This window comes from Equus asinus, chromosome 16 (genome assembly GCF_041296235.1).
Source record: "Equus asinus isolate D_3611 breed Donkey chromosome 16, EquAss-T2T_v2, whole genome shotgun sequence".
NCBI classification, from domain to species: Eukaryota; Metazoa; Chordata; class Mammalia; order Perissodactyla; family Equidae; genus Equus; species Equus asinus.
Genome location: NC_091805.1, coordinates 42,551,201 through 42,575,508, shown reverse-complemented (window position 1 = coordinate 42,575,508; position 24,308 = coordinate 42,551,201). Strand labels below are relative to the sequence as shown.

General features: G+C 57.9%; 1 protein-coding gene across 3 annotated transcripts; it reads right to left on the bottom strand.

Annotated features, from left to right (window-relative positions):
• Positions 1-2,238: 2,238 nt before the first annotated feature.
• Positions 2,239-24,087, bottom strand: KCNC4 (potassium voltage-gated channel subfamily C member 4). Of its 3 annotated transcripts, none has more exons than XM_014835245.3 (4): positions 23,265-24,087; positions 11,587-12,523; positions 9,311-9,514; positions 2,239-3,437 (listed from the first exon to the last, which is right to left on the bottom strand). In XM_014835245.3, exons 1-4 carry the CDS (start codon positions 23,940-23,942, stop codon positions 3,385-3,387), a joined length of 1,872 nt encoding a protein of 623 aa, XP_014690731.1. In that variant the 5' UTR covers positions 23,943-24,087; the 3' UTR covers positions 2,239-3,384. The 3 variants fall into 3 exon arrangements, with proteins under 3 accessions (XP_014690731.1, XP_014690730.1, XP_014690728.1); XM_014835244.3 differs by having other exon boundaries at positions 2,239-3,378; XM_014835242.3 differs by lacking the exon at positions 2,239-3,437 and adding an exon at positions 6,649-6,953.
• Positions 24,088-24,308: the final 221 nt, after the last annotated feature.

Below are 24,308 nucleotides of genomic sequence, written 5' to 3'. Positions count from 1 at the left end.
GTGCTGCAGTTCTCCCCTCTGTGAAACAAAGAGGGTGATAACACCAATCTCGGACTCCACGTTTAGGAGCATTCGATGTATTGCCTAGCACTCAATAAATATTAGCTATTTGATATTGTCACCCCGACTTTTCCTCCTTCACAGGCAGAGAAGGGCTTCGCTGAAACGAGGCTAATTCATAGCACCTGTTTGAAAGGTGAGGCCATCAAACCAAACCAGTCATGTTATTGGAGTGAGTTGCTCCACGGTTTACCCCCCTGCCCCCCAAAATTTGTAAGCAATGTTTTGTGCGAGGCACGTGCTAAGGGCTTTATAGGCCCTGCCTCACTGAATTCTCCTAACACCCCCACGAGGGAGACACTATCATAACTCCCATTTTACAGATGAGGAAATAGAGTTTCACACAGATGAAGTCACCTGCCCAAGGTCACACCACTAGGAAGTGCTGGAACCAGGACTCCAACTTGAGCCTGTCTGACTCCCAAAGTCAGTCTCCGTCAGCGCAGGGTCCCGTTCTTTTAGCCAGCTCTCTGGTTTAGGCTCATTTCCAGCTCCAGGGAGCAGAGGAAGCCAGAACCTTGTCTTCCTTGATGGCATTGCCTGATGTTTCTGCGAGGTGGGGAGGAGGAGCGGTCTCTTGCTTCTCTCACCAAGCCCCCTGCCCCTCTCCGGCTCCAGCGGTCTGATGGTGACACCGGAGACCCCAGCTGCATCTCCTTGGGTCCCCTCAGGACCACCCTGGCATCTGGTACCCCTGGGCCGCTTGCTGGGTTTTTGACCCCTGACCATGAAATGGTTCCATGCTGATCTACAAAAAAAACAGCCATTTTGGACATGGGCCCTGATGCGTAATCTCATTAAGGAGCCAGCAGTGCATCTCAAACCATTATCGCCTGGCCAAGCTTCTCTGGGGCGAGCCTGGCTGCAAATGGCTTTCTCCCGTCCGGGGTGGGGGGGGTGGGGAGGGGTGGGGCGCCACAGCCCTCCTTGCCCTCTGCCGCTGGAGGAGAGATTTTATCTTTAATTGACAACTGGCTGCCTGCCATCGCCTTGCCCCCGCTGGCCCAGGCTCCCAGGCCCATTTCTCTTCTGCTTCAGGAATAGGCTTCCCCTCGCTTCTTCTCTTCCCTCAGCCCTGCCATCCTCACCCCTGCTCCCCACTGGGCTCTGTCCTTTCTTGGTGTGACGGACAGGAGATCTCAGAGATCTGTGGAGAAAGGCCTGAGAGCTACAGGAACAGGGTGAGGCGGGAACTGACACTTAGTGTGCACCTACTGTATGTCACATGTAGAGAAACAGCCCTCGGCCAGGTCCTTCCACTCACTGTCTCTGAAATAGACTATCACTATCCCCAGTCTACAGACAGGGAACCTGAGGCTCGGTGAGTTGCCCCAAGATACCCAGCTAGTGTGTAGCAGATCCAGACTCTGCACTGAGGACATTGTGGCTCTATCATGCCTGGAGTGAGAGGAAGGAGTGAGAAATAAGAGAACGAAGGGCAAACATGTACCCAGACCTCCTGTACAATCCGCAAAGCCCGGTGCCAGGAGGAAACGCAGGGCCCCTTCTTGGATAATGACTAGTAATTTCAAGACAGCGACAGCTGAGCATTAAGTCAAGTGAGGGGCCTTTGTGAGCGACTGCACAGGTTGCACGCTCCTGAAGCCAGCCCTGTGTGTGCCCCCCTGTGGGTCTGAGACGGACCACGCGTGACTAGCACTCACCATTACCCAATCCTATCTGGGCCCAGGAGGGGTTCATTCCCCATCCCTAAGTGGTCCCAGTCGTGTCACCGGTCCCTTGTCGGCCTCAGTTCATCAGCCATCCAGTCATCACAAGGACTTTGGCATCCCCAGGGCCTTGGCCCAAATAGAACTGGTGCAATTTCAGGGAGGAGGGGCGGGCCCCTGCACAAACAAGCAGGAACACAGTGGGATTCCTTAAACAAACAACAGTCTTTTCTTTCACGTTAGGGCTGGGGTCAGGTGGCAGCAGTGGCGATCAGGACATTGCTTGGGCATCAGGGGTCCCGGGCTAGCCCTCTGTGTGACCTTGGGCAGATTGCTGTTCCTCTGAGCATCAGAGTCTAGCTCTAAGTGCAGGGGTTGGGCTGCATGGATGACTCCTGGAGGGGGTGGGGTTAGGGCCGGAGTGTGTTGCATTTCTCCGGTGTTGGGGTGGACTCCTGGGGAGGTCCCCACAGACATAGAACCAGAAAGGAGAGGCAGAGACAGTCACTCACACAGCAGGAGCAGCGGCACGCTCCAGATGTCTTTATTGGGGCTCGAGCACAGCATGACAGTCAGAGGCATGCGGACAGGGCGGCAGGGCCAGCCCAGGCATGCCTCAGACACGCACGAGGGGACAGCTTTAGAAAAGGACTGACCAACACCAGGGAGGGGCAGGGCGGGGTGGGAACGGGGAGGGAGGGGCAGAGGCCAAGGTCGAAGGGGTCCCCTGGCCTCTGCTATTGCACGCATCCTCTGGCCACTGGCCAGGAAGTACAGTATTGCAACTGGTCTCCACTCGCCCGAGGCTTCCCCTTCTCAGACCCCTGAGCCAGATGGACAGACAGACCCCTTCCCTGCCCGTCTGCCCAGCAGCATCTTTGAAAACAAATGAACGAAGGAGACAGAACAAAAAAATCAAAAACAAAAAAAGATGAAACGCCCCCTCAGTCAAGGACACAGGGAAGGTGGAGGAAGGAGTGGAAGAAGCTGCAGAGGAGCCCCTGGAAGTCCCCCCACAACTGGGGCGTGGGGTGGGAGGTAGAACCCCAATCTGGGGTGGGATGGGGCTAGTGGAGCAAGTGACCCTGGGGGGCAATCTGGCCTTCCATAGGCCACCGGCCCACAGGGGAAACGCCCCCAAGAGGGACAGTCTAGCCTGGGATCACCCAGCTGGACCGGCAGATCCCAGGTGCACTTTTCCTAGGACATTCCTCACACACGTTCAGCAGACAAGGAATCAGTAAAGGGGAAGGGAATGGGGGTCTAGGGGTGGGGCAAGGACTTGGGGAGACACAGCCTAACAAAGAAGACAGACCACCAACAGCACATGCACTACACACAAGAGTATAGTACGTATGAATATAGATACTATATGTGCATACATGTCTCTTCAATGTACAACAGAACAGAACATCAGACCCAGATGGCTCTGGGCCCCGGGGGTCACATGGGAGGTTTTCCACCAGTCCTGTGCAAACACAGATATCTGAGTCTTTCCCAGCGAAAGATTCTTGCCTGGGTTCCAGAGTTTCCCTAAGCCTTTGGCTTTCTGTCTGTCTGCCTGTCTCTCTCACGCTGGTGCCGCCTTAAGAGAGGGTGAGGACTTCAGCCTGGGCATAGTTGGACGAGAGGGCGTCTTGGCAGGTCTCTGTGTTTAAAGAGCACAGGTGTGAGACACTGGGACGCACGCTTTCGGCTCAACATTGCCTTCTCGGGGGGCAAGGAGTTCAGCAAAAGAAAGGGAGAAACAAAGAACAAGATGTTAGAAGGAAGGCAGCTGCCGACCCACAGGCTGTGGGCTAAGGAGCAGGCCAGGAGCAGAGCTGGAATGCATGGGGACCCAGGGCTAAGAGGCCAGGAAGAGCAGGGACAGGTCAGGGTATGGGGTGCGCCCCTTCATCACTCCTCTGCCAACCCAGAGCCTGGGCCAAGGTGACTCCTAGGTGATGTCACAGCTCATCTCCACACCTGCTCAGGTAATGAACCCAGGAATCACTAGCACTCAGGTCTCCAAAGCCCTAGTGCAGTGCGGGGAGGGACCACAGCTCTGCAGCGTGGCATGGAGGCAGGGTGGGGGCGTCATGGGAGGGAGAGGCTCCTGGTGTGACCTGTAGCCCACAGGCCATCACCTGGGCTGCTGCCTGCCCAACTTGGGTTCCCCCCATATTGCTCCATCTGCCATCACCACCTGGGGCTCTTCCCCTGTCCCTGGGGGCTGGTGAAGAAGGCTCTTGAGTGCTACCACGTGGTGCCCAGCCCCCCTTCCTCAATCTGGCAGCTGGAGGGTGAATGCTGAAGGGGAAGGTCAGGGAGGATGAATGTAGCCCTCTTAGGAGAGAAGGCCAGAAAATAGCATCTTTCTGAGAAACCCAACCCCTCCATGAGCTCTTCTTAGTATCCCATCCTCAGCCTGGGAGGTCAGCGGCCTGGCCCTTCCCTTCTCCCACCTTCCCAGCAGTGGCACAGGTAGGGCAGACAGGGTGGTTGCCGTGGGGAAGGTATTTCGGAGGTGATGCTGTCTGGCTAGGGCGGAGGAGGCCCTCCTGTCCCAGGCAGCTCTGGGAAAGGGCAGCCCCAGCCCTCCGGCTGGTACCCAGCCTCCCCACTCACCACAGTGCAGCTCACAGCCACTCCTCTCAGAAGCCCTGGGGACTGAGAAGTGGCCTCTAGGGTTGTCAGTAGTGCTGGCACAAACTGGAAGGTAGGGTTAACAACTCCTACCCAGGCTGCTTCCCAGCTCTGCGGGGACGGGCAGGCCCCAGTTGTGGGGGAAAGGCTTCTAAAAGCCAAAGTAATGGTACAGGTCCAAGTCTAGATGCAAGATAAAGCAAACTACACTCTCAGATTGTAGGTGGGCGGCAGGGCCTTCCCCAAGGAGGGAGGCCTGTGCAGACAGCCACCTCTCTGGGCAGAGCCTGGTACACAGTGGGTCTTTGTAAACTCCAGGACTCGGTTTGCCCTTTCCCAGAGCCCTGAGTGGTAGCTAGAGCAGCCTACTCAGCTCTCCTGTTAGCCAGGTCCTGTGTCTCCCTCACAGGACCCAGAGAGCCGGGGTGGGCGGGGGGCGGGGGGACACACACACACGTGTGGGAGCCCATCTCCAAAGCACTAGGGGCTCCAGGCTGGCACTCCTGCATCATGTCGCCCAGGGACATCTGTGCCCACCATAGGGGTGCCGTGAGCATGCCCATCCCTGTGGGAGGGAAGAGAGGGAAGGAGGCGGCGGGTACCGTGGAAACTTGGGCTCCTGACAACTTGAGGGCTGCCACAGAAATAGCCGCCTCAGTTCCCTGAACCAGAAAGGCAAGTCAGAGGAGAAAAGAGCTGTGGGACCCATGCTAAACTGGACATCTAGCTCATCTTGTCCCCATCAGAGCCAGGACCCCAGTGACAAGGAGCCCTGTGGGGCAGGATGGAACCTGTCCTCATGAAGGAGAATCAGCTGGGCCCTCAAACTGGGCTGTGCAGGGAGAGGGTGCCGGGTGTCTCCATCCTGCTCCCCTGTTGATTAAAGAGGCCTGTCCCCTTCTGAAGGGTGGCTGCAAAGATGCCCCGGTATCTTCTCAACTCCTAGGGGCACACTTCATTCTGAGAGCAAGCAGGAGACAGGCCCCGTAGACCACAGCAGGGCTGGGATATCTCAGGACCCACCTTGAACAGACTTTTCTAGAAGGGACATTCCCATCTCTGCCCAACGCCGAAGAAGTCACTGAAATGGGGATGCTCCTGGCATAGGCTTTTCACAACCCCCAATCCCATGAAACCATCTGACTTTTCTGCCCAGTTCACCTTTCGGGGTGGGCCCCACATTTCCCAGCCTCCTGCCAAGTCCCCAAATGCTATCTTGCCATACCTATCTATGCTCACCCTGGAAGGAGCAGATACGGACCTTACTTAGTCATTCGTTCCACCAAGTTGCATAATCTGACTCTAAAAATTGCCAGGCACACAGCTCGCTGTCAGGTCTAATTCCCATCAGGTGAAACAGGAAATGTCCTGGCTAGGGCAATCCTTGTTCCTCCTTCTCAGGGCTGACGAGGGCCTTGGGAGCCTTGCTCGGTGCCCTGCTTGGGGAGGGACCACTCACGGCTTGGCCCTCCCTGGGAGTGGCCAGGTGCCGGTGCAGGAGCGGGTAGGCGCAGGATGGCTTCCCCTCAGCTGCCCCTGCCCAGGGCGCACCCTGCTTCGCTCAGTGACTCACAAACCTGTTGTGCTCCCGGGCTCATTAGGTAAATGAATACACTTAATTATAGAAATTAGATGACTCTCCGGTTCTGGCAGCAATACAGAGCGCAGAGGCTGGGTGGGAGCGGCAGGTGACTCAGAGGCTGGGCTGGCAGTTTGAGGGAGGGGGGAGAGGGAAGAAAAACTGTCGTGGAAGCAGAAGCAGCAGTGTGGCGAGAGATGCCGAGGCTCGGGGCGCAGATAGGATGTTAAGCTCCACCGCTGGATGTCGCCCCGGAGAGACGGGCATCCCCGCACCTCAGCGGCCCATCCTGGGGCTCTGACTCTAAGCGCCCCCACCTGCGCCCCGGGTCAGAGCTGGAGAACATCAGGCCTCTCCTCCCAGGGCGGCACTGCTCCTCTAAGGAGACAAGCCCTCTGGACACCAGCAGCTGCCCCATGGGACAACCTTATTCCTTGCTGGTCTGGGTGTGGGGTGGACAGACAGACAGACATTCAGTTCCAGGTTGTTTGGTTTCTGGTTGAAGGCCACGAGGAACGGAATTGCATTGGCTGTGATTAACGTGGGACCCTGAGGGGGGAGGCAGGGCCCAGAGACACAGGTCCTGGGGGCGCAGGCACCTCCGCCCAGGATAGGGGCAGGTGGATGGAAGCCCTGGGGAAACTCGCCCCCTTGCTCCAGGCTCCAGAGCTGAACATCTGGGGGAGCTGGGTGCTGTGGGGGGGCAGCTCAGGGCTCGCCTTCTCCTGCATCCTGCCTGCCTAGCTCAGGCAGCTCCCTCGGGCCCCAGGAGGAAGGAGGGCCGCAGGGCATCAAGTGTGCCTGCTTGTGCACCACGCCCGGAGGCAAGGAGAGCTGAGGGTGCAGCTATGGGGCCAAGTGTCCGGGTGGTGGGCTGGTGAGGGGGTGGAAGGGGTGGGAGAGCAGGAGCTTTCTCGGAGGGTAGGGCGAGCCGTATCGTGATGCCAGTGGAGACAGCCCCAGACTGGTTCCAGCCGCGCCGGCTATGTTGTTTAGACTCCGGGACTTTTCGCAGCCTTGTGAAGAAAAGGCACATGGGTCAGAGGGCGTGGCTCCTTGCCTGAGCAGCGCCATGGGATCCATGTTCCAGGGGACCCTGCAGGGCAGGTGCCCCGGCCTGGGTGGAAGGGTCTGGTCCAGCTGGGAACGGCTCCCTGACTTTCCCTGGTCTCTGGGTCACCAGGGCTCCTGAGGACAGACTCCAGGGCCCATACCCAGCTTGCCCTGTCGTTGTCCCCAGGTAAGTTTCCCCACAGCCTCCAGCACCTTCCTTTCTCAACCCTGATGAGCATCTGACACCTTCTTCCCAGGGAGCTGACACTCTGACACGTGGGCGGCTACAGGCTAACAGCGGGGTCTGCACCGGTGGCTGGAGGAGGCCTGAGCCCACTCACTCCTGGGGCTCAACGTAGCCCGAGTGCAGAGCGTGTGGCACGGCCTGGCATGGAGAAAGTTGCCGAGTACGCACTGGGAGTTTGGCGATGCTAATTGCCACGCTTGCTTAGCAGGGCCTGTTTCCCAGCAACCCACCTGTTCCCTCTCGAAGGTCACTCTAATTGGCTGAGCTACATGCCTGTTGCCAAGAAGCACTGTGGTGGCATCTTGAAAATAGAGCAGCTGGGCCCCACAAGCACCCAGAGAGACACGGTGGTGGGACGCAGGCTCCCCAGCCCCATGCACGCACACATGCCACCCTTCCCCAGGTGCGACTCTCCCCCAGTACCTCATGGTCCCTTCTCTGACTCACAGTCTCTTCTACTTTCACGGAGCCCCCGACAACACTTGGATGAAAGCAGGGGTGCTCAGCACTCGGCTGTTTGCTCAATTCCTCCATGGGGGGGGCTCCCCCCACCCCACATTCTAGGCTGTCCACTTAGCATACTCCAGCCAGAGCAAGGCTCTGGGTCTGAACCAGGACACAGGGGAAGCCTGCATATTTGGGGTGAGGGGCAGAAGGGAGAGGCACATCCAGAGCCCAAGAACCAGGGCCCGCAGAAGGGTGATCCGAGAATGCACGAGAGGGTGGAAGCGGTCTGAGCACATCCACCTGCAGCCCTCTAACTGGGGCCTCTGGGCCATCTCCTCCCAGCTGCCAGTTCGCTGCTCCTGTCACCCGACAGGACATATGCCCAGCAAAGCTGGATGTACACCGCTCAGGGCTTGCTTAGGGTCAGGGCATCCTGGGGAATCCCGTGGGAACAGTGGTATTGAGCAGGCCAGGGAAGGGGTCTGGAAGGTGCCCATGGAGGCTGCATGGGCTGGGCAGCCAGGGGACAGCCCTCAGGGGCCACAGGCATCACAGGCTGGTCCTGCAGCAGCCACCGCCCCTCCTCACTCAACCCAGTCTTGGCCTGGAATTTGGGGGAGCAGGAAGTGGGGGAGGGAGAACTTGGGATCTAAGAAGTGGCCCAAGAACCCAGGAAAGAGCTTCGCTTGGGAAGGAGTCGGGGTTTATCCTGGAGCTGAGCAGGGTGTGCAGGGTGTCACAGGGACAGGACAAGAAAGACAAAATGGTGATCAGGAACTGGGCAGAAGGAACATCTGGCCCTGACACCCCCGGTTCTCAGCCACTAGTGGTTCTCAACTATCCTTGATATTTCTGCCCCTTTTCAGGACAGGAATCCTGCGCTCCACCGCCCAGCTTCTGCCCTGCCCCTGCTGCAGGCTTGGGGTCGCTGAGGGAACGCCGGCCCTCCTCCACGGAGGGAATCGGCTGCTCCCTTGAACTCTTCAAATCCTTCAGAACACACCTCAGAGGGGATCCACTCTCCCTGCCCACTTCCACCCCACGGTCACCTTCCGGCTCGGCCTCAAGGGGACAGTCACCTCTAGGGGCTTGCAGAGCTGGGTCAGCCCCTCGTGGGCTCCAGGACCCCCAGCGCGGGATGGAGGAGCTGGGGCCTGTGCCAGGCTCTCTGAGGACCTCACAGCAGCACCTTGTTCTTATCCTGCCTCCTGAATGGTGCCGGCATCTCCCGGAACTTCTTACTTGGGGAAGCCTTAGCTGTGTTTAAGGGAGCCTAGGGAGAGGCTGGCAGTGACCCTGTGGAGCCGGGCCTGAAGGTCACAGCAGGAACCAGAGGCAGAGAAGGTGATGAAATAGATGTGAGGGGCAGGGGCCCCTGATCTGGTGTCCCCTCACCCTCTAGGAGACCCTGGCGGGACGGGCTCTGTGTACTTTCTGGGGATGCTGGAGGCCTTTCTAATCCAGGGACGGGGAGATCAGTCTCATCCTAAAAGCGGGGGTGTGTCCAAGGCAGAGGAGATGGTGGCCACGGCCTCAGGGGAGGAGGGGACCTCAAGCTTTGTGGGGGACACTGGGGAGACTCAGTTCCATGGGGTCTCCCCACCTGCCCGGCCTGGGGAGCCATACCTTTCCGGACACTACCATCAGCACAGGCATAGTCCCCAGCGCTGAGCAGGAAGCAGGCAGCTGCCTTCTTGTTTCTGTCTCGGGTGCCAGAACGTCGCAGAGCCCGGCGCTCCTCAGGGGACGGGGCGGAGGCCAGGGGCTGCGTGAGGCCAGCTCCCTCCTCGTCTGACAGCACCGCATTGGCATCGCCATTCTGCTTGGAGTCTAGAAGGGGCAGACAGAAAGGAGGCTGCGTGAGGGGCTGCCGGGGTCTTCCTCATGGGGTCCTGGGGTCTTTCACATCCCAGACCTTGAGTGCCACTTGCCTGACCCAAGGAGGCAGGAGTGTTGCCAGAGCCAGGGAGCGGGCCTGGTCTTGAGGGCAGGATGCTGGCTTCCCTCCTTCCCTTGGCCTACAGTCTTTCCTAGAAGACGGGGCCACAGATACCCTAAGCAGCCACTCCCCAAGTCTGCCTGCTGCAGATCAGCCCAGGGCAGGTGGCAGACTCTGCTTCCTCCTTGGGTCTGGCTCAGGCTGACACCTGGATGAGTTTGCATTCCTTGGAGGATGCCCTGCTTGTTGGAGGGAGGGGCGGCACTGCCAGGGTTAAATGGATAGAGCGGCTTCCATGGCTGTCTCCCTGGACCACCTGAAGGCAGTTATTCTTGTTCACCAGGCATCCAAGCCGGAGTCCAGCGCTCAAAGGACTCACAGCCCTCTGCTCCTGGGGCTCACCTGTGTCTGGGGAGGACCCCGGGGGGAAGAGTCTCCAATTCAGCTCCTGCTGTTGTGGGCTCTTAGCTCCAACCTCCTGCTCCATCAGGCAGCAGCACAGGTAAAGCTGGGCCCTTGGATCTGGGCTTGGTTTGAGGGAAGTGGCTGTAGCCTTGGCCAGTAATGCCCTTACTGTGGTCAAGCAGGTATGGCCAGGCTAAGGCACGGCTGACCGGGCCATAGGTAGGTGTGAACTGAGGAGCCAGCCTAGGGGCGTGTACATTTTGATATTAGGTTTCCCTCTGAGCCCTGAATGGGCCTCGGGGTGCAGCTAAAATTCCCTGGGGCACTGGCTGGGAGATTTATATTTAGGGATTGGGGAAGGGGTACCACTTTGGTGGGGGAGAGGAGAAGAGGCTGACGGGTGCTATTCCATCAAGATCTTTGGGAGACCCAGGCCCCTGCATGACCCCAGAGAATGAGTGGCTGCAGCACATATGGTGGGCATCCACCAACAGACCACGGATGATGTTCTGAGTCAGGCACTCCTCTGGAGGAGGAGTCCCACTTTGCCTTCAGAGCCTAGCCAGGAGATGCTTCTTACTGTCCGGCCCCACCGGCAGCTCCCCACTGGCCTGGCATCCAACAGCCTTGGACTAGGAATCCTGTGCCTCCCTCAGGAGCCCATCCCTACCTAACAGTCAGGCCCCTACTCTCCAACCCAGCTCCACGCTGCTGTGGGTTAAGTCCATCTCCTTTCCCGTCTCCTAACTCGGGGGGAGGCGAGCTTCCCTGGGGTGGCCTTTCCATCCTTGAAGAAGAGGATTGAGACCCTCGGGTCCTCCCCTTCCAGGAGGCAGACACCAGCTGCTCTCTTTCCCTTTCCCAACACTGTCTGGGCCACTGCCTCTTGATTCCTTTCCATCCCATGTTAAACCCTGAGCCCAGGACTCAGTCTAGCTTGTGGTGAACAGAAGGCAGCCTCCCACTGCTGTTACGTTATCACATTATTAGGCCAAGAGACACCAGGCTCGAATGTTTGGAAAGAAATGATTCATGTGCTGATGCCCCTTGGAAGAACAACTGCCCCGCTCTCCAGCTAATAATAACAGCACTTGATTTGTAAAGTGGTTTTAGCTTCTCAAAGTACTTTCATATCTGTCATTTGGGTCTCATCAAAATCTTGGGGGTAGGATATTGATATCATTCTCATTTTACAGATGAGGCATCTATGCCCAGAGAGGGTGAGTGGCAGGCTTCAGAATACACAGCAGAGTGGCCAAGATGGGATTAGAAAGCCAGGCTTCTAATTTATAGCTCCATGCACTGCCCATCACAGCCTAAGCTGGGTGGGATACTCACTCCACCCATGTTCAGGAAGGACCCCGAAGTTCAGGAAGCTATCAGACAACCAAGGATAGAGATTCGGCCTTGATACTTTGCCCTCATGAAGGCAGGTCTTGGACTTAGGGAAGCATAGAGAAGTAAAGCACAATCCCAAATTCCAAGGACTGAGGTTCACCTCGGGACTCCCGTGGCCACTGGGGGAGAGGTGGCTTTCCTTCCCACCCCCCAATCTCACCTGCCCGTTTCCTCTCCACCATACCCTCTTCCGGGACAGGCGGGCTGGTGTCACTGTAGGTGCTGTCCCGGGGCGAGGTCTCCTCGGACTTGCAGTAAATGGGCGACTCGAGCTGGGGTGGCCGTGGCACGTGCTTCTTTCGCTTCTTGGGCAGCTTCTGCTTGGCCATGGCCAGGGAGTAGTACATGCCGAAGTTGTTGACAATGACAGGCACTGGCATGGCAATGGTGAGCACGCCGGCCAGTGCACACAGCGCCCCCACCAGCATGCCCGACCATGTCTTGGGGTACATGTCCCCATAGCCCAGGGTTGTCATGGTGACCACGGCCCACCAGAAGCCGATGGGGATGTTCTTGAAGTCGGTGTGGTCGTTGCCCCGTGGATCAGAGGGCCTGGCGCCGATGCGCTCAGCATAATAGATCATGGTGGCGAAGATAAGCACTCCCAGAGCCAGGAAGATGATGAGGAGCAGGAACTCGTTGGTGCTGGCACGCAGGGTGTGGCCCAGCACTCGCAAACCCACAAAGTGGCGCGTGAGCTTGAAGATGCGCAGGATGCGCACGAAGCGCACCACGCGCAGGAAGCCCAGCACGTCTCGGGCCGCCTTGGATGACAGGCCGCTCAGCCCCACCTCCAGGTAGAAGGGCAGGATGGCCACGAAGTCGATGATGTTGAGCAGGTTCTTGACGAAGTCCAGCGTGTCGGGGCAGCACACAATGCGCACCAGGAACTCCAGTGTGAACCACAGCACGCACACGCCCTCGATGTAGGTCAGGATGGGCTCTGTCTCCACCTCCCGCCGGAAGCGCACGCTGGTGGTATTCCCCACTCGGTGGATCTCCGTCACGTTGCGGTCGATGTTGAAGGCCTCGTGGGTCTCCAGGCAGAAGGTGGTGATGGAGACCAGGATGAAGAAGAGAGAGGCAAAGGCCACCACCTGTGGGCGGGGAGGAGCGTGGGGGCAGCTGTCAGACAGGGATGGACAGGCCCAGCGACGACAGGGACTTCTGCTGGGGGAGCGTGGGGCATGGGTCACCAGGCAGTCAGTTCCATGGTGAGAGATGTGACTAAGGTGCACACTCAGGGGCTGAAATTCCCTCCTCGCAGGGCCTTTATCCTTCTGCTTGCATGCACCGTGCACAGGAGCCAGAGGCTGCTCTTGGCTGGAAGCAACTGGACAGGGAGCTACAGCTGCCCAGCCGTGCCTACTGCCTAGCTCTGGCCACCACTACCCCAGTTGTGCTTTAAAGCTTCTCAAACTGTAATGGGTTTATAAATCATCTGGGAATCTTGTTAAAATGCGATTCGGATTCAGGCGGTTGAGGGCAGGGCCTGTGATTCTCCATTTCTAACAAGCTCTCAGGGAGGCTGCCGTCCACAGACCACGCGGTGCAACTAGGCTTTAAAGCGGTACTCCTCAGAGAGGCCCTGGACCAGCAGAGTTGGCATCACCTGGGAACTAGTTAGAATGGCCAACTCTCGGGCCCCACCCAAACCTACTGAAGGAGAGACGCTGGGGGCAGGGCCGGCAGTCCCTTTCAGCAAATCTTCCAGGTAATTCTGATGCACACTAAATGTTCAGGTGACTGCACTAAGGGATATGCCCAGAGGCGGGGGGCTGGAGGGAATGACCCTGGGCCTCTTTCTGCCGCTGAGCCTATTAAGCTCCAGCCACGAGCCACCTCGTCAAGTCCCAGCCCCTCTCTCTGGCCTCTCACCTCAGCCTGTCTCAGCTGACCGCCCAGACGGAGAGAAGCGTCAGAAAGAAGACAACATGCTCTGCGGCAGGAAGCAGGGTGGTTTGCCCAGAGTAACCACCCCTCCCCGTCCTGAGAACTGACATTTCCTGGGACACTGAGTTCCAGAGAGAAGTAAACTGCACCCATTGGGATCAGAGAGTGACAGCAACTGCTCCAGACAGCCGCCGGGATCGCGGCTGGAAAGATGACAGCGGCACTCGGCAGACGAACGGCTGGGCTGAAGTGTCCGATTGTTATGGAGACGAAAGGCACGTGTAATAACACCAATTATGGAGCCCTCATCTGTTATTCATGAGATCCATTCACCACCATCAGCGGACCAGTTGCTGGGGTCCACGCCCCCTGCTGCTGCCTGTCCTGCTTGGTGGGTGGAGGGTTTCCTTCCTGAGCAGAGGGCTGAGCCTAAAAGGTGGATGAGGGAGGATTGAGGCCCCACGGCCACTTGGCAACCCCACGCCTGCCCCACCCCAATGTCCACCTGGCCATGACGTTGCCTGTTGGACTAGGCCTCTGAGACGTCTTCCTCCCCGGGAGTCTTCACTGGTGGCAGGAGGGAGAGGGGGGACCCACGACCAAACACCTTACTTAGTACAAAACAGCAGTGGAGAATACAGGGGATCCGAGAAAACAAAGCAAGGAGCACCTCCAGGAGCTCCTTCGGGAGTAGGGCAATTCTGAAGAGGAAACTTTGGGAATGAACATTCCTGAGTTGTCTATTCTGTGCCTGGCACAGTTGGGCACTCTGTATGTTACTGCCTTCAGTCCTCCCAGTGACCCTGTGAGGTAGGCCTCGTCATCCCATTTTACCAAAGAGGAACTGAGGATCAGAGAGGTTATATACTTCCCTAAAGTCACACAGCCTGAAAGGGGTGGAAACAGACTTGAACTCAGCACTGTTTAATTCAGAGGCTGTACCTTCTCTTCACACCACATTGTCTTCACTACCTCCCAGGCAGGGTCTATTCACAGGTTGAAGAAAGCCTTCCCTGAATTGTGGACACTGCTCCCAGCCAGCTCCTTGATGCCTGCTAGTTCACGCTAGGGATGTGCACCTTTGGTTTAGGACAGACACCCGTCACACACTAAGACTTATCTTATTTACAGTTGAACATGGACGTGTTGATCGGATACGGCACAGGAGGAGGAGGGAGTAGTGGACCACAGACACACTCTCCCCACTTGACAACTTTGCCTGGAACCTCTCCTGCCTCTGTCTCCCCCGTGAAGGCCAATTGAAGTTCCTTTTCCGGCCTCATTTTTCCTCCCCTGAGCCATGGGCTGTTAAGGCAATACAGGCTGACCTGGGCATCAGGCAGACGGCCCCAGCCTGTGAGCTCTCCTTGGCTGTCCGGAGATGAGCTGGGGGAGGCACCCGTCCGGTGGCCGTGTTGACACTGGGAACCCAGAGTCCTGGCAATGCCCCCTTCTCCCTGAGAAGCAGAGGGGGCTGGAGTAAGGCATGGGGACAGCATATCTCAGCTCTGCCTGGAAGCTTGGGAAGCAGGAGCTTGCCCACTCCGAGGAAAAGTTAGCCAGGAGAGTTGGCCCAACTGGGAGCCTGAGTGAGAAGTTAATTAGTGATTTGGAAAAACAAGTTCAGGAAGAACTGCCAAGGGGCTCAGCCCAGGGCACAGAGAGCGGGAGTGGGAGGGAGAATCGTGCGGCCTGGGCCACTGTCTCACCTGCAGGGCCAAGGAGCCTGCCTCTGGTCCTGCCTCGGTGCCTTCCCAGCTCCCATGGCCCACAGCTCTGTCTGCGGAGGCCCCGTAGGCACATGCCACCTCTCCTGAATTCCTGCAGTCTGCACTCACTTTTGCTTTTTCTTTTAAACACAGAACTGCCCCATCTCTTTACTTCTACCCCTCACCTCCACCATTTCAAAAGAAGAGGCCAGGCAGAGGGTAGCCACATGTGCTCATTTCTCAGGGGCAACAGAGGCACGAGAGAGGGCAAACGACTCGCTCAGGACCAAACTGAGGCTGAGTCTCCTGCCTCTCTGCTCAGTGCTCTTCCCGCTTGGCCCTCTAACCAAACCAGTTGGAAAATCCACTCCTCCTTGAGGAACTTGCATGGGGCCTCCATCCCCCCTGCAGCCTCTCCAGGGCTGGCAGCAGGCGCCAGGCAGACCTGAGGCTGAGCTGTGATGGATGCAGGGGAGTGGGCTCTGGCATGTTGCCCCAGGTGGGTCCCAAGGTTACAGGTCCCCCTTCAGGGCCCAAATTATTCCTTTCCTCCCTAAGTTATTCCTCAAACTGAATTGTTGTGGAAGTGGTGCCCCTGCCTGTAATCAGTGCCTGTCACCATCATGGATGCTTTCCTTCTCGCAGCTCTCTAGACTGGGACGCTTCCCGGGCAAAGAAGGGCCCAGGGAGGACGCGCTGGCTGCAGCACACCACCCTGCTTAGAGGTCACGGCCTCGCTCCCGTTCAGCAACCACCTGCAGCACCGGCAGTGCGCATCTGAGCCTCCTTCCCTTCGGCCATGGGCACCTGGCCCTGCCGAGGGGACTGTGGGGCCTCAGGGGAGCCAGAGACCAGAGCAAAGGCGAGCTACGGAGCCCTGGAGTCAGACTGCCCAGCTGCCTCATCCTGGGCCTGCCCCTTGACCAGGTAAATGGTGCGCTCTGTGCCTGTTCCTCACTACAAAACAGGGACAGTTCTAGAACCCACCTAGTAGTGTTACTACAGGATTAAACGAGCATCTACACAGCAAGCACCCGGCACACAGTAGTGCTCACGTAGTGACAGAGCTGAGGAGGTGTGGGGCCTCTGTGGACCCCTGCATGCAGTTTCTGAAGGCGAGCTGGATCTGGAGCCAATAATATCAGAAAATCCTTGGTTTTTAGAAGTGAAAGGAACTCTGAAGATCATGCAGTTCAGCTCCCTTCCTGCTGTTTCACAGGTGAGGAAACTGAGGCCTGGGGAGGACTGGCTTGCCTGGTGCCCATGGCCGAAGCTGTGCGTTCTTTCCACTGCCCGGGGACACAGGTTGTGGATTCTGCCCCAAGTCAAAGCTGCCCAGGTGGAAAAGTGCTTGCGTGAACGGGTTCCGCCAGCAGCAACTCCTTTCCTGTCTGCTGGGAGGAGGCGGGAGGGTCTCGGCATCTGGACAGCAGGTTCCCAGCCTCTGTGCAGGGCAGCGCTGCTCCTTCAAGCTTCCTGCTCCTTGGGCCCCTCATGTGGCCAGCGGTATCCTGCTCAGGACCACCATCCCCAGAGACCCAGGAGTGTCAGCTGATGTGCCCGCCCTGTGACCAGCCTCCTGCACCAAGCTCATCCTACAACTGTCCTTGGTGGAAATGTAGTCACACACTTCCGGGTGCAAGTCGGGCTCTGCTACTTACTGCCTGGGAGACCTTGGGCAAGTTTCTTAACCTCTCTGAGCCTTAGGATCTTTGCTCATAAAATGGAAAAGTGAGTACCTGCTACATGCCAGCCATAGTTCTGGGTGCTGGGGAACACTGGGAAACAAAACACACCCCCTGCCCCTCAGACCTCATATTCTAGTGGAGGGAGACTGTCAACAAGTAAACAAGGAAAATAGATAGTATGACAAATGGTATAAGGATTACGGAGAAAAATAAAGAGAAAAGGGGGATAAGGAGTCGGAGGGTGGGGGAGATATTTCACATAGGGTGGTCAGGCAGGGCCTCAAGGCTAAGGAGACATCTAAGCAGAGACCTGAAGGAGGGAGGAGGTGAGTCATGTGAAGATCCAGAAGAGCTTGAGGGACAGAGGGAACGAGAAGTGCAAAGGCCCTGAGGCCACAGCATGCTTGGTGTGTTGAGGGATGAGAGCAGTACCTACCTTATAGGGTCGTTTTGAGGATTAAAATAAATGATATTTGCAAAACTCAGCTCAGAGCCTAGAGTGTCTCAGGAATCTGGCACAGGCTGGGTGGGGGGGCTGGGGGGGAGAGGTGACAGACACCAGTCATTGGGAACTGAATACAATCAGCGGGGGCAGGGCGGGGAGCCCAAGGAGGAAGGGCCAAGGAGACAGATGGACAGATAAACATAAGAAGACTCATGCCCAAAAACCTATATTAAGGATGAAGTGTAGGAGAAGAGAAATTTGAGAACACAGCCAAAGACACTTGCAGAGGAAGCTCTGTGGGGATGGGACGAGGAGCGAAGCCTTCCAGGGAAGCGAGATCCTGGTGCCCAGGAAGTGCTGGGAAGGGAGTGGGCAGCCCTGGGGGCTCAGAGGCAGGAAGGAAGAGGGAGTCTGCCAGGAAAGGGATCTCTGAGCCATCCCTGGGCTCCTGGGTGAGGGCTAGAACTACGAAGCCCAGTTCCCAGCCGAGAGACCCCTATTCCTCTCCCCTCATGGGCTTCCCTAGGAGCAGAACCTGGCCCTGCCCCCTGCCCAGCCAGGACCCTCTGGTTCTAGTGTCCAGAGCCAGCCTCTACCTATGGCCACCTCGTACCAAGTCAGCACTTGGGGCCTCTCAGGGCCACTGGGTTGCCCAGAGCCTCTGAGTTCCAGCCCCAGAAGGAATTCAGCCCAGCCTAGATCACTGGCCAAGAACTTATTATCCAGTCAAATGCAATTCCGGGGTATTGCCCATCAGTGTCCCATGCTGTCCCATCTCTGCTCGGGCCAGTCCCCTGGCCAGGAAAGTCCCCTCTTCCCTAAGTCTGCATAGTTACGCACTACCCACATTGAACACTTACTTATTTATAAATTTATTTATAACCTGCCTCCTTCTAAAAATTATTTAAGGGAGCTAAGTCATTATCCTGCAGGGCCTACTCAGCTCAACTTCTGTTTCCTCGCTGAAGCTTCCGCACGCCACCCCCTCCAACCCTGTCCCATGTAGAGGTGGGATCATGGCTTCCCTCTCTCACCTCCTATTGAACTTTTTTTAAGACTACTGTGGCACCTCTCATGATCTATCTTACACCATTATCACCATTTCTTGTCATCTAATTTCTCCCAACTGCCACCTCCCCTACCTGACCTGGCTCTCTTCAGGATTAGAGACCCCCTCTGGCTCATCTTTATAAATATAGGGCCCAGTTTGGGGTCTGGCATGTAGCCAGCGCTCAATAAATGTTTCTGAATGATTGCAGCCAAGGCGACGGCCTGTTCCTTTTCCCGGTCCTGGGGAGCCCATCACAGAGATCATCAGCCCCGCTAACCGGGGCTAGAGGTGACAAGGGTGTGCCCAGGAATACCTCCAGGCACCTGGGCTCTCAGACTCTACGGTTTGCCAGGGTAGGCCAAACCCACTGCCTGACGGGGACCCCTGCCAGCTTGAAAAAAACCCAGCAGGGAGCTGGGCCAGAGGTCACGCAGGCTGGCTGCCCAGGAACAAGGATGGCGTGAGTGCCCTGGCGCCCAGCATCCCAGGCCAACACCGTCCACAGCAGAGGTGAGGGGTCCGGGGTGCCCGTTCCTGAGGCCCAGCTGCCTGACTCTGTTCCTGCCTGCTCATCCTCCAGCTCTCCAAAATAGCCCAGGTCTCTTTTACCCCCTCCCCCACTTTACACCCCACCCCACATGGTGACAAACAAACACCTCATCATCCAGAGATGAGATGTTCAGAGGCAAATGCTGGTCTGTTCAGAATAAGAGAGGAAAACACAAAACAAACCCAGGAGGAGACTGGGAGGCTGCCTCAGGGAGGGGCTGGGGGAGGCCTGCACCCGTATCGCTCCCCAGGGAGGTAGAGGGGCTGCCCTGGGGCATGCTGGCACCGCCGTCCTGGGGGGCTGGGAAGCCATGGCACCCAGCACCTGGGCTCAGGTTGTGATTCTCCTTAGCCCAGAGGGCACGGGACCAGAGGTCCTGCCCACCGATCAGCTGGTCCCAGGTGACGCCGGGGCCTGAGAAGCCGGGACCACGAGAAGGAGCGAGAGGAACAGAGCTCTGCATTTCCTTCCTAGAAGGCCTTGGTTTCATTCCTCTGCCTGGGCCGGGGGACACCTAGTCTCCTCTCCTAACCAAGCCTCCTTTCTTTTTGTCCTATGAAAGTCCCGCGGTGAGGGAATGAAAAAAAAACGCAAGCAAGCAAGCAAGCTTGGACATGAGAATTCTAGGGAGCGAGGAGACAGGAGCTTTAGTTTGGAGAGAGAAGTGAAGGAAGGGATGGGAGGAGAGCAGAAGGGCCCTCCTGAAGTCAGAGGCTTTCTCCAGGAAGAAGCCACAGGAGGCAGCTGAAGCACGGTACAAGCACAGATGTGGGGTCACAAGATTTGAGTTCAGATCCTAGTTCTACCACCAGCTGTGTGGGCTTGAGCAAGCCCCTCCCGGCCTCAGTGTCCTTCTCTGTAAACTGAGGTTAATAATCCCCTGCCTCACATGGGCCAGATGAGACATCAGAAGAATGCACAGGTGACAGCACCTGACGCCTAGTGGATGCTTCCTCAGTGTGAAAGCCCAGCCTCAGCTGCCTTCCTGGAGCAATGGGGATCCTGTGGTCATGTCCTCTCCTCACAGGGAAAACATCATGGGGAAACTCAACCCAAGTACTGATTTAGCCAAAGAAGGAGGACTGTCATCTGTAACAGGACTAATAACTAAGGTAAAGCCAGCATGGCCCCTGGGACCTCTGGAGACTGGGAGTGAGGGAGGGGAGTGCCAAGGTCCCATTCATCAGTTCTCCTGTCTGCCCTCAGAAAAGAAGGCAGGTCTGATTCTAGAGCTCTGGACACTGGTCCCCCTGAGGCTGGGAAGCCGCCCTGGCTGTTGCCGAGCCCTCACTCTGCCCGGGACTATAGGCAGTGGGCAGGTGGGGCCAGGACTAGTCTGCCCCTCGTGCCTGCCCCCAGGTAAGGCCACAGAAACAGAACCACAGCAGCAGCCACCCATGGGCCCGGCCACAGTGAAGGGAGCAGAGGTGAGCACCCCAGGCCGGGAGGCTGCCTGCACGGGAATGGCTCCTCAGGCCAGGCGGGTAGCTAAGCAACAGGCTCCCACAATCAGCTCCGTTCACTTTGTGTTTGTATCTGTTCTGCTTCTGCCATAAGGCACTACTCAAATGACCGGCTGCTGTGTGTGAAGAAGAAGACGCCTGGGGCACAGTGCTGCTCCTCTGCCCTTACTGGCCATCATTGAGTGCCCCAAGCCCACCACCACGGTGCTGCGGGTACAGACCCTCCAGGGAGGCAGCAGGAAGAGGCCCCAAGAGAAGGAAAGCGTGCACACAGACCCAGGGGACAGCTGGGGGTGGGGACAGTGTCACTGGCCTGAGGTAAACAGAGGGGCAGGGCGCAGGCCCAGAGTTCCTGGACCTCAGACCCTCAGGCTGGAGGGGCAACAGAGTAAGTGTCCCCTCTGATGTCCTCATCTGCCCCAGGGTTTTCTGATATCATCCAGAGGACGGACAAAACCTCAGAATACCTCCCAGGCCAGAGCAAGAAATAGCCACCTCTCCTCCTGGAAAACAGCCTCGTGCAGTGGAAATAACATGTTGTAACCCGTGGAGCAAGGGCTGGGGAGTCAGGCAGCCCTGGCTGCGGTCACAGCCCACCAAGATCCAGCTGTGTGACCTCAGGCAAGTTGTTTACCCTCTCACAGCCTCAGTCAGTTAAATGGGGATAATGCCTCCACTGCGAGTTTACTGGGAGGATTAGAGACTAATGCAAAGTACCCACATGGAGTGCTCAATAAATAGCAGTTGTCGTTAATTTTTTTAAATTATGAATTCTCACTTGTGTGATCCAGGAACAGCTGAAGGCTTGCCTCTGTGCTCCTTAGCAGAAGGCAAGTCCTCCTTTGGCATGAATGCCACCAAAGCTCCATACAGCTGTTCACATCAGTATTAACACCCAGAAGACTGGAAACTAGGGGTGGTTTGCTGGCTCTGCTCTTATTTAAGTGTCTTTGACAAGACACTTACTGTCTCTGAATCCTGCTTTCTTCATTGCTTCAACCAATTAATCCTGTCTGGCCCCAAACTTCCTCCCTCAATTGGAATGCCCTGCCTGATGTGACTCCACGTCAAAGGGCAAAGTCTCCTGGGCTTCTGGAGGACTTCAAGGGGCCGATCAGGCTCTGAGCTTACTCACACAGCCCCCTGGCTGGGCCAGTCTGCGGTCAGTTAAGGAAAAAATTAACTCATTGATGGTATAGACCCTTGGAATCCAAGAGGGAAGAACCTGAGACAGTGGAAAGTCCCCAGAGACCCCAGAATGCTCAGAAATAGGGCCTTGCTCCCCTACCCACCTCATTCCTTCCGGCCTCCCAGCCTTGGCCCCTTTCCCCATCTCTATCAAGCTAAACCTGTTCCCTCCTCCTGACCCCCAACTTTGAAGGAGGCTGCATTATCCGTACTTGTCTCTCTTCTAGTGCACACAGCCAAGAATTGACACTAGCGGTTAGGGAACTGCATGAGAAGCCCAAGGAACTGACAGGAGACTCCAGCCAGGGCATTGCTGTGCCCTCACCCTCTGAGCTGGTCCCAGGGCTGCAGGTGGAGAAGCAAACGCAACTGGCCTTAGCTTCACTCAGTCCTGCAAAAGGGCCCTGTCTCCCAGTGGCTGCCCTGGGACGCCTGCAGTCCCAGCCTGGTACGCCACGACCAGAGCCCTGTGCTCCTCCCTTCTCTTCCGGGCAGGAGATGCAGCTGCCCTGCTCTAGCGTCCGTGTCTGCCTGGCCCCTCCCTGCAGCCCATTTCCCAATCTCCTAACCCTCCCCTGGGTGGGGAAGTGGAACTTTTCCTCCCCTGACTGAGTTGAGGCCCAGCACAGGAGGTGGGGGGGCAGGGCCAGGAGGGCTCTGAGACTCATTAACATGACAGCTTGGGATGCCAGAGGTGACAACTGGCTTCCACATCAGGAGGCAGTCCCCAGACCCAGCACGTCATGTAGCTCTTTCCTGATTCCCAGACAGACTTCAGGCTGCCAGCCATGAGATCAGACCACCAGCCCCCAGGATTCTGTTTTTCAAAGATTCTAAAGCCACCTTTTGGGGCTTTTTTTTTTTTTTTTTTTTTTGCTGCCCAAGCATATCTGCCCAGCCCTCCACCTAACGGAGTTAGGGGAAACAGGACTGACTTGGGGAGAAGGTGGTGGGAAGGGACTGGTTCTTGCCCAAATCAACCCACCCGTCCCCCCACCCCCAGCCCAAACATCCATTTCAAGCAGTAACCTGAACCAGGGCTTTCTGGAAAACCAATCTGTGCCGCAGCAGGAAGAAAAGCAGCAACAAACCTGGGATCATCCCCAGGCAGTGTGGTTGGCCCCTGGCCATGGCGCCTGCAGGGCCCAGAACATTAGGCCCTTCCAGTCTATCTCTGCCCTCATGCCTTCGAGGGGTCCAGGAAGCCTCAGGGGCACGGCATAGGGCAGGGATCTCCCTGTAAAAAGGCCCCTCCCAAACCTGGACAGAGGCCTGACTTCTGGTCCCAGCCTTGCCTGTCACGGGCTGAAGAGGCTGAAGCCCCTGTGCCCCTTTCTAAAACTCACAGGTCTAGCACAGTAAGCTGCTAGGAGGATTGAACTAAGGTGGCACGCCTGCAAGCAGTGAATGCGATGGCCTGCCTATCCTGTGGTGCTAACACATGCTAGTTTTCTTTCCCTAAACCCCGCCTGACCCCAGCGGAAGGCCTAACCCGAACTCTCCAGGACTCTGGCCCTGTGGAGGAGTGCCAGGTAAAGGAAGAGAGGTACCCTGTGCAGAAAGAAGGGGGTGGAAGAGCTCAACTAAGGGCTGGGGGGTGGGGGGGATGCAGCAAAGCAGGCATCTGGGATTAGGTCCAAGTAGTAAATCGTGTGTGTGCAATCTCCTGATGAGGCGTGCAGGGGAGAGGGGGGGTGTGATTCCCCTGGGGGCCCAGGGAAGGCAGGGGAAATTGGGAGGGAGGCAGTGGTAAGGTAAGTCAGTCTCCGTCTGGCTCCTCCCAGCCTTTACCGACCACCACCCTGCACCCCCTTGCAGACCCCAGAGGCGACGCAGGCTCCTGTCACTCACCCTGGCCGCCCTGGAGGAGTAGGGATCCTCGAAGAGCGCCCACATGCGGGGTTGCCAGCCGCGGCAGCCCCCGGACCCGGCGCCGGGGCCCGCGCCTCCTTCGTGCGGCCCCAGGCGCTGCAGGGCCAGCTCCCGCTCATCGTCGCCGGCCTCGTCGCGGGGCCCCGCGCCTCCGCCGCCTCCGTCCGGACTCTCGAAGATGTCCAGCGCCTCCTCGGCGTCGCGGTGCTGCCGGTAGGTCATCCAGCAGCAGGGCTCCACGTCGGTCTCGTCGATGCCCCAGAAGGTGAGCTCCTCCTCGAAGAGCGGCCCGCACACGTCGGCGGGGCAGTGCAGCTTGCCGGTGCGGTAGTAGTTGAGCACGTAAGCGAAGACGCCGGGGTGCCGGTCGAAGAAGAACTCGCAGCCCCCGCCGCCGCTGCTGCCGCTGCTGCCCGCACCACCGCCATCGCACTCGGGCCGGCCCCCGCCGTCGGGATCGGCCAGCCAAGCGAGGCGGGTGCCCGGTAGGGTGCGCAGGGTGCTGCGGTAGGTCTCATGTCGCGTGCCGCCCACGTTGATGATGATCTTCTCCGACGCCTCGCCCTTGGCCATCTCCTCCTTCAGACATGTTTTGGACGGAGGCTTGTTCCCCGACTTGCGCCCGCGGTAGGAGGAGACACACACCGAGCTGATCATAAGAAGCGCTGCGGGGCTTCGGCTTGGGGCGGCCGCTGCCCTCCAAACACCCTTCCCGAGGAGGCAGCGTCAGGCGGGGGAGGGGGAGGAGACGAGGAGGAGGCAGGAGGCGGCGGCGGCCCCCTCTGCGGCTTGGCCCTGCCCCTGCCTCCCCACCCCCCGGCGCGGAGCGGGAGGAGTTGGGTTTCTCGGGTGCACAGGTGGTTGGGGTTTGGGCAGGCGCCGCCGGGGAGGGAGGCAGGATGGGGAAAGGGTAGCCGAGGACCCAAGCGAGGAGCCCAGGGAGTCAGGGGCAAACACACACACGTTCCCCCGCTAGAGCTGGACACTCAGACGCTCCTGGTCCGGGACACACCCCCCTTTTCA

Coding starts and splice junctions, on each gene's coding strand:
- KCNC4 (XM_014835242.3), bottom strand. CDS start 23,942: ATGATCAGCTCGGTGTGTGTCTCCTCCTACCGCGGGCGCAAGTCGGGG. Junction 9,515..11,586: donor GGTGGAGAGGAAACGGGCAG/GTGAGATTGGGG, acceptor TGCCCCTTCTAG/ACTCCAAGCAGAATGGCGAT. Junction 6,954..9,310: donor TGATGGTAGTGTCCGGAAAG/GTATGGCTCCCC, acceptor TTTCTTCACAAG/GCTGCGAAAAGTCCCGGAGT.